The 15,754-nt window shown below is 31.6% G+C and overlaps 2 protein-coding genes and 1 long non-coding RNA gene across 3 annotated transcripts; 2 read left to right on the top strand and 1 right to left on the bottom strand.

The window, feature by feature from the left end:
- The first annotated feature begins 3,661 nt into the window (after nt 1–3,661).
- LOC111615689 lies at nt 3,662–4,186 on the top strand. The gene is made up of 3 exons (XR_002755125.1): nt 3,662–3,801; nt 3,873–3,970; nt 4,116–4,186. It is a non-coding gene; the product is annotated as an uncharacterized LOC111615689 (long non-coding RNA).
- Nucleotides 4,187–9,828: 5,642 nt separating this feature from the next.
- LOC111615692 (protein ZBED8-like) lies at nt 9,829–11,396 on the bottom strand. The gene is made up of 3 exons (XM_023357124.1): nt 11,387–11,396; nt 10,382–10,665; nt 9,829–10,014 (listed from the first exon to the last, which is right to left on the bottom strand). The coding sequence occupies exons 1-3, from the start codon at nt 11,394–11,396 to the stop codon at nt 9,829–9,831; spliced, it is 480 nt and encodes a 159-aa protein (XP_023212892.1).
- Nucleotides 11,397–11,493: 97 nt separating this feature from the next.
- LOC111615691 (ionotropic receptor 93a-like) lies at nt 11,494–14,237 on the top strand. The gene is made up of 4 exons (XM_023357123.1): nt 11,494–11,500; nt 11,579–11,745; nt 13,660–13,919; nt 13,989–14,237. The coding sequence occupies exons 1-4, from the start codon at nt 11,494–11,496 to the stop codon at nt 14,197–14,199; spliced, it is 645 nt and encodes a 214-aa protein (XP_023212891.1). The 3' UTR covers nt 14,200–14,237.
- The last annotated feature ends 1,517 nt before the right edge of the window (nt 14,238–15,754 follow it).

Below are 15,754 nucleotides of genomic sequence, written 5' to 3'. Positions count from 1 at the left end.
CAAAAGTGAAAAAATTTTCGGGGAAGACAGTTTTTGATCGCCATACTTTCCCTCTGTTATATGTAAGAAAGCCGGGAAAGTAATAGAAAATGTTATGTGAATGAAAATTATATTATTATATCTAATTTATTAAATATTATCAGATGTGCTCGCCCATCAACGCGGAGCACATGTGATAACGAAGATTAAGATTATTAGATTACAAACGATCTTACCCGCTTTTATTAAATGCAAGAATTAGGTTCTCCTATTCCAAGGCTAATTAGAGAATTTTTAGATGAGTCTATGAATATTTCGATTCCCTGCAAAAACTTAAAAAACCGCGTCTAAAATAGTACAGTAAATACAGCGGTTTTTGGCGTGATCATTAACCCTCTTCCTCGCCTCTGCAAATAAAAATTTTTCCAAAAGTTCCTTCTTAGTGTGCATTCGCATGGCATATCCTAAAGGTTAGAATATACAAATGCGAGCGAGCGAATTTTCCGAGCGAGCGAGAATATGTGGCGAAAAGAGGCGAGACCGAATAAATATCAAAACCTGTCAGATATGTGCGAGAACCAGAAATTCGCTCTCGCCAGCGTTATTTCTCGCTTCTCGTTTGTGCATGTTTTTTTTTTTTTTTGCGAAAATTAATCGCTCGTAACCTCTCGCTCGCTCTAAATTCGCGTCTGCATAGCCGTACCCTAACTTTGTATAAAGTTTCACTTTTCAATTATTAACCGTTTCCGTTTATTATTAACGTTATTATTATTATCAACTCATCCTTCCTTGCGAAGTGAAATTTCCAAACACCTTTCTAATGTGCATTCTCGTAGGCATACTGTAACTGTGTATTAAATTTTAGCTTTTGACTCCTAACCATTTGGGCTCTGTGCTAATTATTTTCGTTCTTATCATTATCAGCTTATTCTCCTTAGCGGGATGGAACTTCTATCGCAGGGAGAAATTTCTAAACTTTCCTTTTTAGTGTGCATTTTCATTGCGTGCCCTAATTGCGCATTAAATTTCAATTTTCAACTCCTAACCGTTTGGGCTTTGCGCTTATTATTATTACTATTATTATTATTAACCCATCTGGATTATATTATAAAATTGAATAGAATATTATTATTCTAGAAAATCCTTGTTAGAGTTATAATATCTATAAGCTTCATCTGTTAAATAAAATTTTATAATAAGTTTGTACATTTTCAAATACCGCGTATTATAAAATAAATAAATATAGAAATATATTTATATTTGAAATATACAGCGATTCAAAAGTCACAGAAATTTTAAAAAATTAATAATTCACAAACTATTTACAGTAAGATGATGCTGTTTTTACAGAAATGCTTAGAAAGAAGCGGAATTTTTTCAGGTGTAATAAAAATTTTAGTACCAAAATAGTTACATTTTTTGCCGTAGATGGCGCCTAATAACATTACATAATTTGTGTAGTTGTGACTAGAACTTACACTAAGAACATTTTTATTTTTTTATTCTTATTTTAACAAATTTACAAATGCTACAGCGCCATCTATGGCAAGAAATGTAACTATTTTGGTACTAAAATTTTTATTACACCTAAAAAAATTCCGCTTGTTTCTAAGCATTTCTGTGTAAACCGCATCATCTTACTGTAAATAGTTTGGGAATTATTAATTTTTTAAAAATTTCTGTGACTTTTGAATCACGCTGAATATTTCAAACACAGTACAAATATATTTCTATATTTATTTATATTCTAATACGCGGTATCCAAAAATGTTCAAACTTTTTATAAAACTAGTCATTACCCGCGACTTCGCCCGCGCGGATTTTGCAAGCAAACCCCATTTGTATTCAGTATTTCAACAACCATAATAATTGTTATATAACACCTACCGCTGAGAATGATGAGAATTGCAGAGAATCAAACGAGCTGTTTTCAATTTGATCAATTTTCTGAAACGTTTACAATCGTTCTATAATCGAACTAATATGAAATAACAAATTCCAATATAAAGCGGTTCGAACATTTGGTTAAAAAATCGAAATATATAAAAATATTTATAACAATGTCTGAGATGTTATCAATTTAATACACCTAAGTACTTAATGAAGACTAAATGTAGTTGAAAACAAAAAATCGCATCTAAAATAGTACAGTATAAGCCATTCTTCAGGTTAAGCCTTGATTTTCTCTCTCTCCCCCCGCGGGGAAAATTTCGAAAAATCCCTTCTTAGTGTGCGTGCAAAGCCCAAACAATTAGAAGTTAAAAGTTGAAATTTAATACACAATTAGGGTACGCAAAGAGAATGAACATTGAGAAGTGATTTTTAGAAATTCTGTTCAGCGGGAAAGAATAAATTAATAATAATAATAACGATTATAATAAGTGCAGAGCCCAAACAGTTAAAAGTTGAAAGCTGAAATTTATCAAATAGTTAAGTTACGCGATAACAATGCACACTAAGTAGGAATTTTTGGAAATTCAATTTCGCAAATAAAAATGAATTGATGAAAAAACAAGTAAAACGGCAAAACCGTATTTGGGACAAGACTATGTCTCGGAGACAGAATCACTTTGATGCTCAAGGCAGGTCTCGTTCTCATTCTCCTATCTTCTTTGATATCTCTGCTTTTGGGCGCGATCGTTCGAACTTCGCCGGCCACAACAACGAGAACGTCCACGATGCATCTTCGATGAAATTAACCTATCTAATTTCAAAATTTCTATCCGTTGCGTGTCGGCCCGGTTTGAATTTTTGTCGATGCGTAACGAAAAGTTCCCGCTTTTGAAAAAAATAATCGTGGCTACTGTATCGTCCGAAATTATTTTTTTAATTTGCACTAACAATATACAGTTTAATCCGATTATAATGTCATCGAATGTAACGACAACCTTAATATAACGTCAAATTTTTATCGGTCTTACGATTTTACTATACTAGATAATGTTAAAAAACCCCACTTGTAATGACATAAAACTGTTTCAACGTTATATTTGAAGCACACCCAAATTTACAAAATTACATTACAAATTTTATTTAACATAGAAGAACTACATGTTCGGTCCTAAGGTCAGAGTTCACTTCTTAGAATGACTGTGGGTGGTACTCTGCCCTACCTGACTTCGGTGGGGTGAGGTGGCTGTTTTGCGTGTTTGTAGAAGAGGGTCGCCATTTTGTATTTTATTTTCACTCGATTTTCGATCCCTTACTACCTACGAGTCTGAATTTTTTTATGAGCAAATGATTTGAGCACCTAATACTCTGTGCCAAATATCAACTCTCGACATGTACTTTTTCATATCTCTATGCTGGTAAGAACATCGGGCAGTACGATTTTATAAACAAGACATAGTCTTGTCAATAAATACGATAATGCGCTGAGACCAAACAATTAATAGTTAAAAGCTGAAATTTGGGACACAGTTTGGGTACGCTATGGAAATACACACTAAGAAGGAAGTTTTGGAAATTTTTCCTCACAGGGGAGAGCGATAAGGATCACTCTGAAGGACTCAGCTTCTGGTGTACTGTTTTAGATGCGGTTTTTGCGTTTTTGTGGGAAATTAAACATGTTTTTAGACCCATCTAAAAATTTTCTAATTACTCTCGAAAAAGGGGAGGACCTAATTCTTGCATCCGGTGAAAACAGATAAAATCGGTTATAATCTAACACTCTTCATCTTCCCTATCGTTACTTTTTCTTCTAGCAACGCCGGGATGATCTGCTAGTAAGTTTATAATACTTAAAAACGTTATATATTTATGAATTATACATTATAGAAGAAAATGGATAAAGACTACGTGTGGAAAATTTCTGGTCACGATGTAAATATTTTTTCATTTTTACACAATTTATTATTTTTTTCCTTTGTAAATCAATTCTATAATGATTACAGCATCCCCAAGCGATGAGATTTACAGAATCGAAAAAACAAATAACTCACACTTGGTTTTTTGATATCATTAAAATCTTACAAGAACAGTTAAAATTTAGGTAAGTTTGCAATTTGTGGTAAAATCTATAGGTAAAAACCATTTAAACATTTTTAATAAAACAAAAAGAAAATACATGAAATAAAATATAAAGTTAAATGTAATGTAAATGACTCTCACATTTGAATAAAAGTGATTTCATGTAGATATGAAGTTGTTCATCCAATACCTTTAAAAGCCGGCACAAGAGAAGAAGATGGCTCTTATTCTGGAATGATTGGCCAAATTGTGAATAAGGTAACTTCAGTTGTTTTGTAGCGTGCTTTGATGTAAATGCAAATGTCTTTCCTTAAATTGCAATTTTTCCAGATTCAAAATAGAATTAAATTATGAAAGGTGATTATTGATAAAGTATTGAAATTTATGAAATTATAAAATGATTAGCTTTAGTCACTTCATTGACAATATTTTTTAAGAATAGTCTTAATAAATTAAAATAAGCAGTTGTTATTAATTATGTTACGTCAGAGTGTAGTGTAGTCACCTATACATATAATACATCACTGCAATGCATTTAGACACGCATTTTTAAATTTTACATTTTCTACTTCTTTAACAATTTTCAAAATGAGGATCGTATTGGGGATCGTTTTTAATAAAACAAACAGAAAATACATGAAATAAAATATAAAAGTAAATGTAATGTAAATGACTCTCACATTTGAATAAAAGTGATTTCATGTATTAATAGATATGAAGTTGATCATCCAATACCTTTAAGAGCCATCAGAAGAGAAGATGGCTCTTATTCTGGTCACTTTTAAAACGTCGTAAAGTCCTTTTGTTATCAGATTAAATTGATAGTCGAAGATAAAAGCAAATGTAAATAATTACTCTAACTTTTTCTGTTGTTGAAAGTGAGACGAGTAAAGTAAAACACGAAACTTGAGAAAACTTCAAATAGAAAAGTAGTGAGATCCAAACAAATTTTTCCAAATTTGACGGTATTAATAAAGTGCTTATTAATTATGTTCTTTGTTGCAAGTAAAGCTGAAGTAGTAGGAATATTAAAAACAGGAATAGGAACTTTATTAAAAACAGGAATAATAAATGTGGTGTAGTGATGTCCCGAGATGAGGTTTATGGAATAGGATAAGAAGGATTTTTAGCAGAGTTTAGAAGAGATATTACAGAAAATGGAAATAGAGGAAATCATTATACTATAGTTAGAAATTGAAATAAGCATGTAGAAAAAGGAGCAAAACGTGCAGAGACAATATATGATGGCATGAAATATGGAGAGAGAAATGAGGAAAAAGTGAGGGTAATAAAAGTATGACGGGCACATAACTTAAAACTGTGAACATATGGTTTACCAAGAGAGAACATGTGATGACATATACGAGTGGAAAAGGTCTAGTCAGCTAGATTATTTCTCAAAATATCAAATAAGGATAGTAGCAAAGTCAAAGAATATAAGCTGTATGCAGAAGAGGGTGTAGTTAAACAACACAGATTTGTTGTTATTGACATTACATAAAAAGAGAAATATAATAAAAAAGAATATACAATATCAGCCAAGACTCAAGACCTAGAAACTAGGAGCGTAAAATATTGACAAATTCTAGCAGATATCAAAGAGGAAGATGGAGGTAATGCGGAGACAGGAGGACAGTGAGATTAGTGAAGAGAGGGTTAAGTTGGCAAATATCATGAGAGAAACTAGAGGAGATATCTGGCAAAACAATGAAAGGAAGAAAGTAGTGGAGAGAGACTTAGTTGTAGAATGTCTTTAGTGGAGGTAGAGCATTCAGTACAGCAGAAGAAAGAAACTTTCAAATTTTTGAAAAAAGAAGAGGTCAAGCTGATAAATATAGATACTGTATAAGGAGTACAAAAAGATAATTAAAAGAGCAATAAGATAGACAAAACAGTAAATGAGAGAATCAGTACCAGATACTGGAAATTGAAGGAGAAACAAAATCTATCTACAGAATAGGAAGGAATGGAAAAAAAGCAATGAGATATATTCTGGATATGAATGCACTGACGAATGATGAAAGAATCTTGTTGACACAAGTAGATTAGATAATAAGAAAAGGGGAAAAGTATTTCAATAAACTCCTAAATGAGAAAAGAGAGTGAGGAACATTGAAAGACACAGATAAAAACCTAAAGCAAATATAGGATTTAACTAGAAATGAAATAGAAAATGCGATTAGGACTATGAAAAGTGAAAAGACTGGACGACCCTCAGAAGTTGTGATAAAGATGGTTAAAGCAATAGGTCCGGATGGAAAAAGTAAATATTTGACATAATGAAAAGATCATGGAGAAAAGAAAAAATTCCAAACGAGTGGAAAAGAAGTGATATTGTGCCAATATCTTTAAACAGAAAGAAGACCCATTAATATGTGATAACTACAGAGAAATACAACTCTTAGAATATTCATTTAAGATTTTTCAAATGACTGTAGAAGATAGATTAAGAAAGATGATAGAACTGATGAACAACAGTTTGGTTTTGTAAAAGGCAGAACAACAATTGATGCACTATAACAAGAAAATTTAAGTAGAAATAACTAGAAGGAAATAAGAAAGTATAATTAGCCTTTGTAGATCTAGAGAAAGCATGTGATAGAGTGCCCGGTCTAAGAAAGAAGGAGTTTCAGAGAAGCTAGTCAGGATAATTAAGGAAATGTATAAAGACACAATGACCAAAAGCTTTAGAATAAAATAGGAGGGTTTTCCGACTGTCGAGTGAGGAGGCGCGATGAGCCCGTCGATAGGGTTTTCGGTTTTTCCGATAATAACAGGTTGACATGTTAACAAATAACAAACAATTTAATAAGAAAAAACACAATGAATACGTTAAACTAATATACTAGGTCACATACAGGCATAAGCATTATTTCTTCCGGTACTATTCCTAAAGACTTAAAATATAACAGCTATAAACTAAATACTTACATCTAATTCGACCGAGAGAGAGAGAGTTTACAATTCTCTAAATTAAATATCTCTATTGGCCCTATGTCCCTGCATTAGACATCCGGCGACGGTTTTACTAAAGTGATTCATATTGTTGTGCTCTCGATCTATCCCTGGTATGGCCGAAGCAGGCCGTAAGACTTTGACGACTGGGCCGGATTGTTGATACTTTCTTGCCAGGTGTCCTCACTTTTTTACCATATAAAGAAACAAATTCGAAGTATCTTGATGTCATCGATAAAGTGTTGTCACCAGGGCTGTGGAGTCGGAGTCGGAGTCGGAGTCGGATGGAAAGGAAAAGTCAGAGTCGGAGTCGGAGTTGGAGTCGCTAGATTTTTACGCGACTCCACAGCCCTGGCAGGACTGTGAAGTCGGAGTCGGAGTCGTGGAGTTTTGGTGTTTTAACCGGAGTCGGAGTCGGAGTCGGATTGGTAAGGAAAAGTCGGAATCGGTGTCGGAGTTGGAGTCAGTAGATTTTTACGCGACTCCACAGCCCTGATTGTGACCCTGATGTTGCCTCATACTTTCACCGATTTTGACGTTTTTCCCCATTAATAACCATATGTTCGGATTTATTCTCGAAACTTATTCAAAACAATGTTAAAGATTGTCATTTGTAAGGTTATTTGATTGTCTTTATCTATCCGATCTGAGGTAAACGGAATGGCCAGGTGGTGGAAAAGAAAGTGATTTTTCCACTTTGTAATTAACTGCGTATTAATTTTTAATCCATTAATTTAATTAACTAATCGCGCTCGAAAATTCACTATCTCAAAATTTAAGCAATTAATTTTAATTACAAGTAGACAAATCTTAAATGGTGAGATGTAAGAATACAATACAAAAATTCTTAAATAAAACATTTAACAATTAAAATAAAGAATATTAACGTAAAAAATTTAATAAAAACTTTTTACAATTAAAAATATTACACAATTTAAGTAACTGAAATTCTTTTAATAAATCAAGCGTTTAGTAATTTTGTAAGTTTAAAATGTTTTCAGCTTATTTATTTACTTAAACATAAAGACTAAATATAAATATTCGATTAGATTTATTTATGATAAATAATAAATTTATACTTAATATTTCTGTGTAGGACGCTGATATGACTGGCTTTCCTGTATTTCTTAGAAGCTATATGTCAGATTACCCTCCAGTTATATTGGTGAATCCTATTAAATTTTTGGTTGCAGAAAGAAAGATGAAATCTGACTGGAAAAGTATTACTCGACCTTTCTCTCTCGAGGTATATTCTAACAATATATTTCAAAATTCAGCTTAATATTCAAAAATATCAAGGTGTATCATTTCATAAAACACAGTGTCATATTCCAGTATAATCAAAAGAAATTGTCATCGAGATTATCCTTGATTATACGAATTTTTAAGGAATTTAACAAAATACTATCGCTAAAGCAAACGGTCATATTTCGTGAAGTAAGAATATTTATGTGATATTACGCAACTTTATTAATGTTTATGCTTCCAGTTTCAGTGAAATCCCAGTGCAAACACTGACATTTTGCCAATTTCTGCGTGGCATTTCAATTATAATATCACCAACATCATGGAATATTATAAGAAATACCTACGAATTGTATACTTTTATTTCATCACGTAGCTATTATATGTTCTGTCTTTAAATAACTAATTTTTACATTTTTTCAAAACGTCTTTTTTTACGCTGGGTGTACTACAGCAGTGTTTTAGAACCTTCTTGAATATGTTTACAAGTTAGAAAATTTACAATACAAAATTTAAAATACCCTTTACAAGTTAGAAAATTTTGGCGCCCCCCAAAGCCATAGTAAAACTATGTCAGTGATTTTAAAAACTACGTATTTAATTTTCTTTCTGTTGAGACCTAAATATCGATCGAAAAACCAATTGTACTGGGCAAAGAAGTCACAAGAGCACTGCAAATAGGGGGCTCTTGCGACTTTGCATAGTAAAATTTGCTATTTGCTGGGCTGGAGGCGAGTGCGCCTCGCTCCGCCCGCGCAGTAACGTATGCTCGCTTTCTTTTGTTTCCGTCAGTTGTCCGAGTGCGCCAACAAGTACAGACGTGATTGTATTGTCTTTGCGCTTTGCTCCGCACGAGCATAAAATGGATAAGTTTCTCAAAACATCGTACGAACACTTGTCTTTTTCTTTTACCTGCGACCCCCCGTGTAAGGTTTGCGACTCTCCTGGGGGTCGCGACCCACAAATTGAAAAACACTATACTAGAGTATTAATGAAACACATTTTTTTAATTATCAACATTAGTTTCTTCTCTATATCAATCCGCCTAGAGCAGTGGTTCTCAAACTTATTATGCCCACGGACCCCTTCTCATCGCATAAACCTGACCATGAACCCCAAGTGAAATAACAACTGCATTATAGCAACTGGTTTATAGCAAAATTTCAAATTTAATTCTCATGTCTTGGATGGTGAGTGGTGACGTCAAAATAAGATATAGGCCTACTAAATGGAGAAGACACTGAGATAGGCATTACATGTAACGCTGACCTTAGTGTCTTCTCCATTTAGTATACAATATTTGGCGTGAAATTCATCATATTGATCACAAAAATAAAATATAAATAAAACATTGTTATATTTAATGTAATGAGATGAGTGAATCTGGTGGGATGATATGAGATTACTGTATTTATGTTCGGCTCGATGTTTGTGACTAACATTTTTAAGTCTCCACGAGTACTAATTTGCAGTCGATTTCTTATTTTCGTGATGAGGTTCATAACTGCACTAAATCCACGTTCTACTAAAGAGTAAGACAGGAAAGCAATCAACAGCTTCTGTACAGCGGCCCATAATGCAGGATATAAAATTGATATGTTTTTTTAACCAGAATTTGTGGTATCCTTGTTCAAACATTCGTTTCAGCTCCTTATTTGTGGATAATTCAGTAAGTTCCTCCTATATTAGTATGGCTTCATCTGAGTTTGTGGGTCTACTTGCAAAAGGATCCAACACCCAATTGGGGATGCCCAAGTGAAGAATATCTTCAAATCTTTGGCTGAGGTCAGAATGAAGAGCCGTTATGTGTTGACAATAAACATGCAAATCATCATCTCGTTTTTTCAATTTTAAAAGATTTGGAAACTGAGAGCATTCTCCTCTCCCCAAGTTTTGTTTATATAAAAAGTTTTGCAACAAACGCAGATATTATACTTTTAGTTTTGATTAAATTTAATTGATCACCTTGTAACTTCAAATTGGTTTCGTTAAATTTGGCAAATAAGTCAGTCATATATGCTGTCATTTTTTGAATAAATTAAATTGAGCCGCAAATCATTGTATAGGAATTTCAACACTGAATCAAAAAGTGCATAAAATCGATTCAAACATGCATTTTTAGATAACCAACAAACTTCTGTGTTAAGTAGTAAACGATTATAATCATCATCATTTTCTATGTAAAGTTGAGCAAATAATCTCTCATTTAAGGCATTCTTTTGATTTTATTAACTGCCCGAATGACATAATCTAATGAGCCGTGCAATCGTTCACTAAGGTTTTTGGCGACTAAATGGTGTCGGTGAATGACACAATGTACAGATAATATATTCAGTTTAGCTTGTTTCAAGTATGCCAGAAAGCCTCGGTGTCGTCCTACCATTGCCGTAGCACCGTCAGTAGTAACAAAGAGGATATTACTCAAGGGTATAACTTTTGTATTGAAAAATGTTTTTAATTCGTTAGATATTGTTTCATCTTTTGTATCAGTTTCCAAACATTTGGCAAATAACAATTCTTGGAAAATATTCTCATCTTTTACAAATCTCACCGTGCGATGCTTGTTATTACTTGTATTTTGTATTTTATGTATTGTACCTATATGCTTATATTTTACGCAGAATGTAAAAATGGCAACCAATTTATTTATTGCTATTTATTTTTAACTATCCTAATAATGATAATCGGTCACAATTATTTTTCTTTATATTAAACTTTTCGCGGACACCCTGACGATGTCCACGCACCCCCAAATTAATTTTAATTTGCCACAGACCCCAAAGTAATACCAAAGACCCCTGGGGGTCCGTAGGAACCACTTTGGGAACTACTGACCTAGAGTATGAGTGATTGATATGTTATATACTGTATTAAATTTTTCATTTATGTAACGAATGTTGCTAACAGGAGACGTATGATGTACAGCGGCAAGACACTGCTAACTTGAAAGTAGTGAGCATATATTTTAAATTAAATTAAATTAATTAATTAATTTAAAAACATGACTAAAATTAAAGTCTGAATTGTGACCATGTCACAGTAAATAATTGCTCGTTTCTTATATACATTTTTATTTATAAATACGTATACTTGATGTAAATATTCGAAACTGATATAACTTGTATTTTTTAAATAATTCAACGATAACATTAGTGTAAATTCGTTATTTTTACATATAAAAATTTATTTCTATCAATATATTAGCTTTGGATTGCACTGGGAATTTCCATGGTGTTACTTGGAATCATCTTACCGCAGATAATAAACTATGGACAAAATATAAAGAAATCCAGGAATTTTTGGTCAATACAACAAACATTTATGTTCCTTCTGGCATCATGCTGCATGAAAGGTTTGTATGCAAATATACCACATATACTTTTCTGATTACCCATATTCTTGCTTTAATACATTTTCAAACAATTTTCAGGAACTAATTTAAACAACACAACAAATTATGCTTCAAGATTATCAATTGGAATTTGTCTATTATCAATCTCTGTATTGGGATTTGGCTATTCTGGGACTTTAATTTCCTTTCTGACAACACCTTCTTATCAACCGGCTCCAAGAAGCATCAATGAATTAGCCACTGCCGTAAAGAACGGAGAATATTCATGTGGGACACCTCCATATAGAACAGCCTTCAATTTACCAGTTGAGTACATTTATATTTTTATAAATCAAATATTCAAATCTATTTTCGAAAATTAATGATTTAAATTAAAATACTAGTTTAACGTTGGTCAAAATATTTTAAACTGCCGAAAATGTGATTATAAAAATTTGATATGTAATTTATTTAGTTTTGTGACATTATTTTTTAAAAAGTATCTAATATAAAGTAAACAATTTAATGAAAAATGCAGCATAATTACTTATTTATTAAGACTATTTGCTGTCAATATTACTGAAAGTTGTAATAATTTCAATATACAGTAGCCCCCCTATAACGCGAAGATACGTTCCTCGTTATACGAATTTCACGTAGTATGAATCCTTAAATACATGAGCCAATCGCAGCCCTACACGTGTGAAGTTTACGGACTACGGCTGTTTGAAAGGTTTTCTTTCATAAAATTAATCGATTCTAGACTAATCTGACTCAACATTTCCAAAATACGTATATTTTTTGGGAATAATCCGTATAAACTATGCTATAAACAAAAAATTGTAGGATTACTTACCGAGTGTGCACCATTCGACATCGCCATTGCTCAAGCTTGTTTTCGTTGCAAGCTTGTTGCGGTGCAGCACACCAAACCGCGGCCGATTTCTGATAACTTATTTTTCTGCGAAAACNAAAAAAGACGACAGAGTAGTAAAGAATAATGTATTCGTATTGGTCTTTAATGCTTTGAAATTTTTAACGTATTTTATATAATATTTAATAATGTTTAAAACAATATTGTTCTTATTTTTAAAAGAGTTATATACAGTATAAATAAAGATTTAATTTTTCAGTTTTTACGCGTTCTACTAATTATTATTTATAACTTTTAAGGTTTAAATAATCTGTTTTCGTTCACGTTTGGCGATTGCAAATGTTTTATTTTCTAAAATTAAATTTTAATGACAAATTTTTTGTCAGTCAAACTAAGAAACTTGCAATTTTTATTATATTTTAAAATTTTTTACTAAAGTTTTACACCTCCAAGAATATCTTTTCTTTCATTTATTACTTACGTCGAGAGTGAAAAATTAAGTTTGTTTTTTTGTCTAATAATTGATAATATAACACGAGAAATCAAAGCATTATCTATGCTAATATTATAAAGAGGTAATGTTTGTAACTATGTATGTATGCATGTATGTGAGTTTGCTTGCAGCAGGTAATCTCCGAAACTACTCATCCGATTTCAAAAATTATTTCACCAATATTTAGACTGGAACCTCAGTGTGGACATAGGCTGTATATTATTCCGTTAAACATTCATATAAATTAAAATATATAATCTAAGTTAAGGCTTTTATGTCCAACAGATGGCGCTACGAGTACGACGTCCTAAGTTTGCTTTTCTGTGAGGCATTATGCTTTTCTGTGAAAATGAACTAAAGCAGATCATCTTCTATCTGTTTATATAAATAAAAATGTAATGTTCGTTTGTTCCTACCGATTCCTTTGAAATTTTAACACAACGCTGCATTCGAATATGCACGTGTTTTTATATAATATACATGTCGAAATTCCCCCCACTGAAGGGAGATGGTTAGGATTAAGGCTTACCGTAAAGAACTCTGCTTTTATTTATACTATTTTAAATGCGGTTTTTTGCGTTTTAATATGGTACGTCAACAGAATGTACACTAAGAAGAAGTTTTTCGAAAAATTTCCCCCCCCCCACGGGGAAGTGTTATAAATTTATAATAGATACATTTTGAGCCACAACAACGCGTGGTGGGATCTGCTAGTGATCTTATATTTTCAATATTAATGTATAGAAGTGTAGTATAGATATAACAGTTGTGTATAGTTATAATAATTATAGTTAATTTCATATTTTATTTCAGGGAAATAAATCAACTGATATAGAAATATTAAGAAGTTACTTAGAAAGAAACCCAGACACGTTACTATCAGATCCATCAGCTATAGCTACCAAAATAGAAAATGAACGTTACGCTTTTATTGCGTCAGAGTTTTATCTGAGAGCAAAAGTTATACCATTATTTCACGGCAGATCGACACTAAGTGAAGAGAATTTTCGTATATTCATTACAGGATATTTGCTTAGAAAAGATTTTCCATACAAACGTGCTGTCAACAAAATGTAAGGACGTAAAATGTTTCTTGTACAATTGTGTAACAGATATATTCAGATTGCATTTCTTCATTACAGCATAACTCGTTTATTTGAAGCGGGAATTGTTAAACGTATCACGGAAAAAGAGTATCTTCCTCTGCATGAAGGTAAGGATGAAGTTCACCCGCTAAAGTTAGAAGAACTTGTAGGAAGTTTCGTTGTTCTCGTTATCGGTTATACATTATCTCTTCTTTGTTTTATTAGTGAATTGATAATTGGATATTATGCTAATTCAAATCGAAATTAATAATTAATGAAGGTTTATAATCTGTACATTTATCTTTCTCTGGAAATTGTAGTAATTGGAGTTGGAATTTAGTACTTCGTGTTATGAAAAAACATTTTTTCATTGTACTCTAAAATACTGGTTTATGTTATATTTAAATGATGGTTGTTATTATATTATGAAAAAATTTTCCTTGATATTAGAANCGTTATAGGGGATCTACTGTAAAAACTCTTGTTTGTATTTTACTTTCTCTTAGTTGAAATGGGCAGACTTGTTTCAAAATTTTGTTTTTCAAATCCTGAATTTAAATTTAATATTTTAGATTTTAAATAAAAATTCTAAAAAATACAGAACGAAATATATTTATATAAAATACATTGTAAAAATACAAAGCATTAACGACCATTACGAATACATTATTCTGTGTAGATTATGTTCCTGTGATGTTAAAAAAGGATGACAGAGAAGTAAAGAATAATGTATTCGTATTGGTCTTTAATGCTTTGTATTTTTCAACGTATTTTATATAAAATTTAATATTGTTTAATACAATATTAAATTTTGAATCTCAAAATGTCGCGATGAAATTTATTGTTCTTATTTTTAAAAGAGTTATATACAGTATAAATAAAGATTTAATTTTTCACGTTCTATTAATTATTATTTATAACTTTTAAGGTTTAAATAATCTGTTTTCGTTCACGTTCGGCGATTGCAAATGTTTTATTTTGTAAAATTAAATTTTAATGACGAGTTTTTTGTCGGTCAAACTAAGAAACTTCAATTTTTATTATATTTTAAAATTTTTTACTAAAGTTTTACACCTCCAAGAATATCTTTTCTTTTGTTTATTACTTACGTCGAGAGTGAAAAATTAAGTTTGTTTTTTGTCTAATAATTCATTATTTAACACCAAAAATCAAAGCATTATATTCTTATATTTTTAATATTAATGTCTATAGATGTGTAGTATAGATATAACAGTTGTGTATAGTTATAATAATTATAGTTAATTTCATATTTTATTTCAGAGAAATAAATCAACTGATATAGAAATATTAAGACGTTACTTAGAAAGAAACCCAGACATGTTACTATCAGATCCATCAGCTATAGCTACCAAAATAGAAAATGAACGTTACGCTTTTATTGCGTCAGAGTTTTATCTGAGAGCAAAATTTCTGCCATTATTTCACGGCAGATCGACACTAAGTGAAGATAATTTTCGTATATTCATTACAGGATATTTGCTTAGAAAAGATTTTCCATACAAACGTGCTGTCAACAAAATGTAAGGACGTAAAATGTTTCTTGTACAATTGTGTAACAGATATATTCAGATTGCATTTCTTCATTACAGCATAACTCGTTTATTTGAAGCGGGAATTGTTAAACGTATCAGGGAAAAAGAGTATCTTCCTCTGCATGAAGGTAAGGATGAAGTTCGCCCGCTAAAGTTAGAAGAACTTGTAGGAAGTTTCGTTGTTCTCGTTATCGGTTATACATTATCTCTTCTTTGTTTTATTAGTGAATTGATAATTGGATATTATGTTAATTCAAATCGAAATTAATA

The sequence above is a fragment of the Centruroides sculpturatus genome, unplaced genomic scaffold (genome assembly GCF_000671375.1).
Source record: "Centruroides sculpturatus isolate CEXI.00-Female unplaced genomic scaffold, Cexi_2.0 scaffold2445, whole genome shotgun sequence".
In the NCBI taxonomy this organism is placed as follows: Eukaryota; Metazoa; Arthropoda; class Arachnida; order Scorpiones; family Buthidae; genus Centruroides; species Centruroides sculpturatus.
The sequence above is the reverse complement of the archived record's forward strand: the minus strand, read 5'-3'. Positions and strand labels throughout refer to the sequence as shown.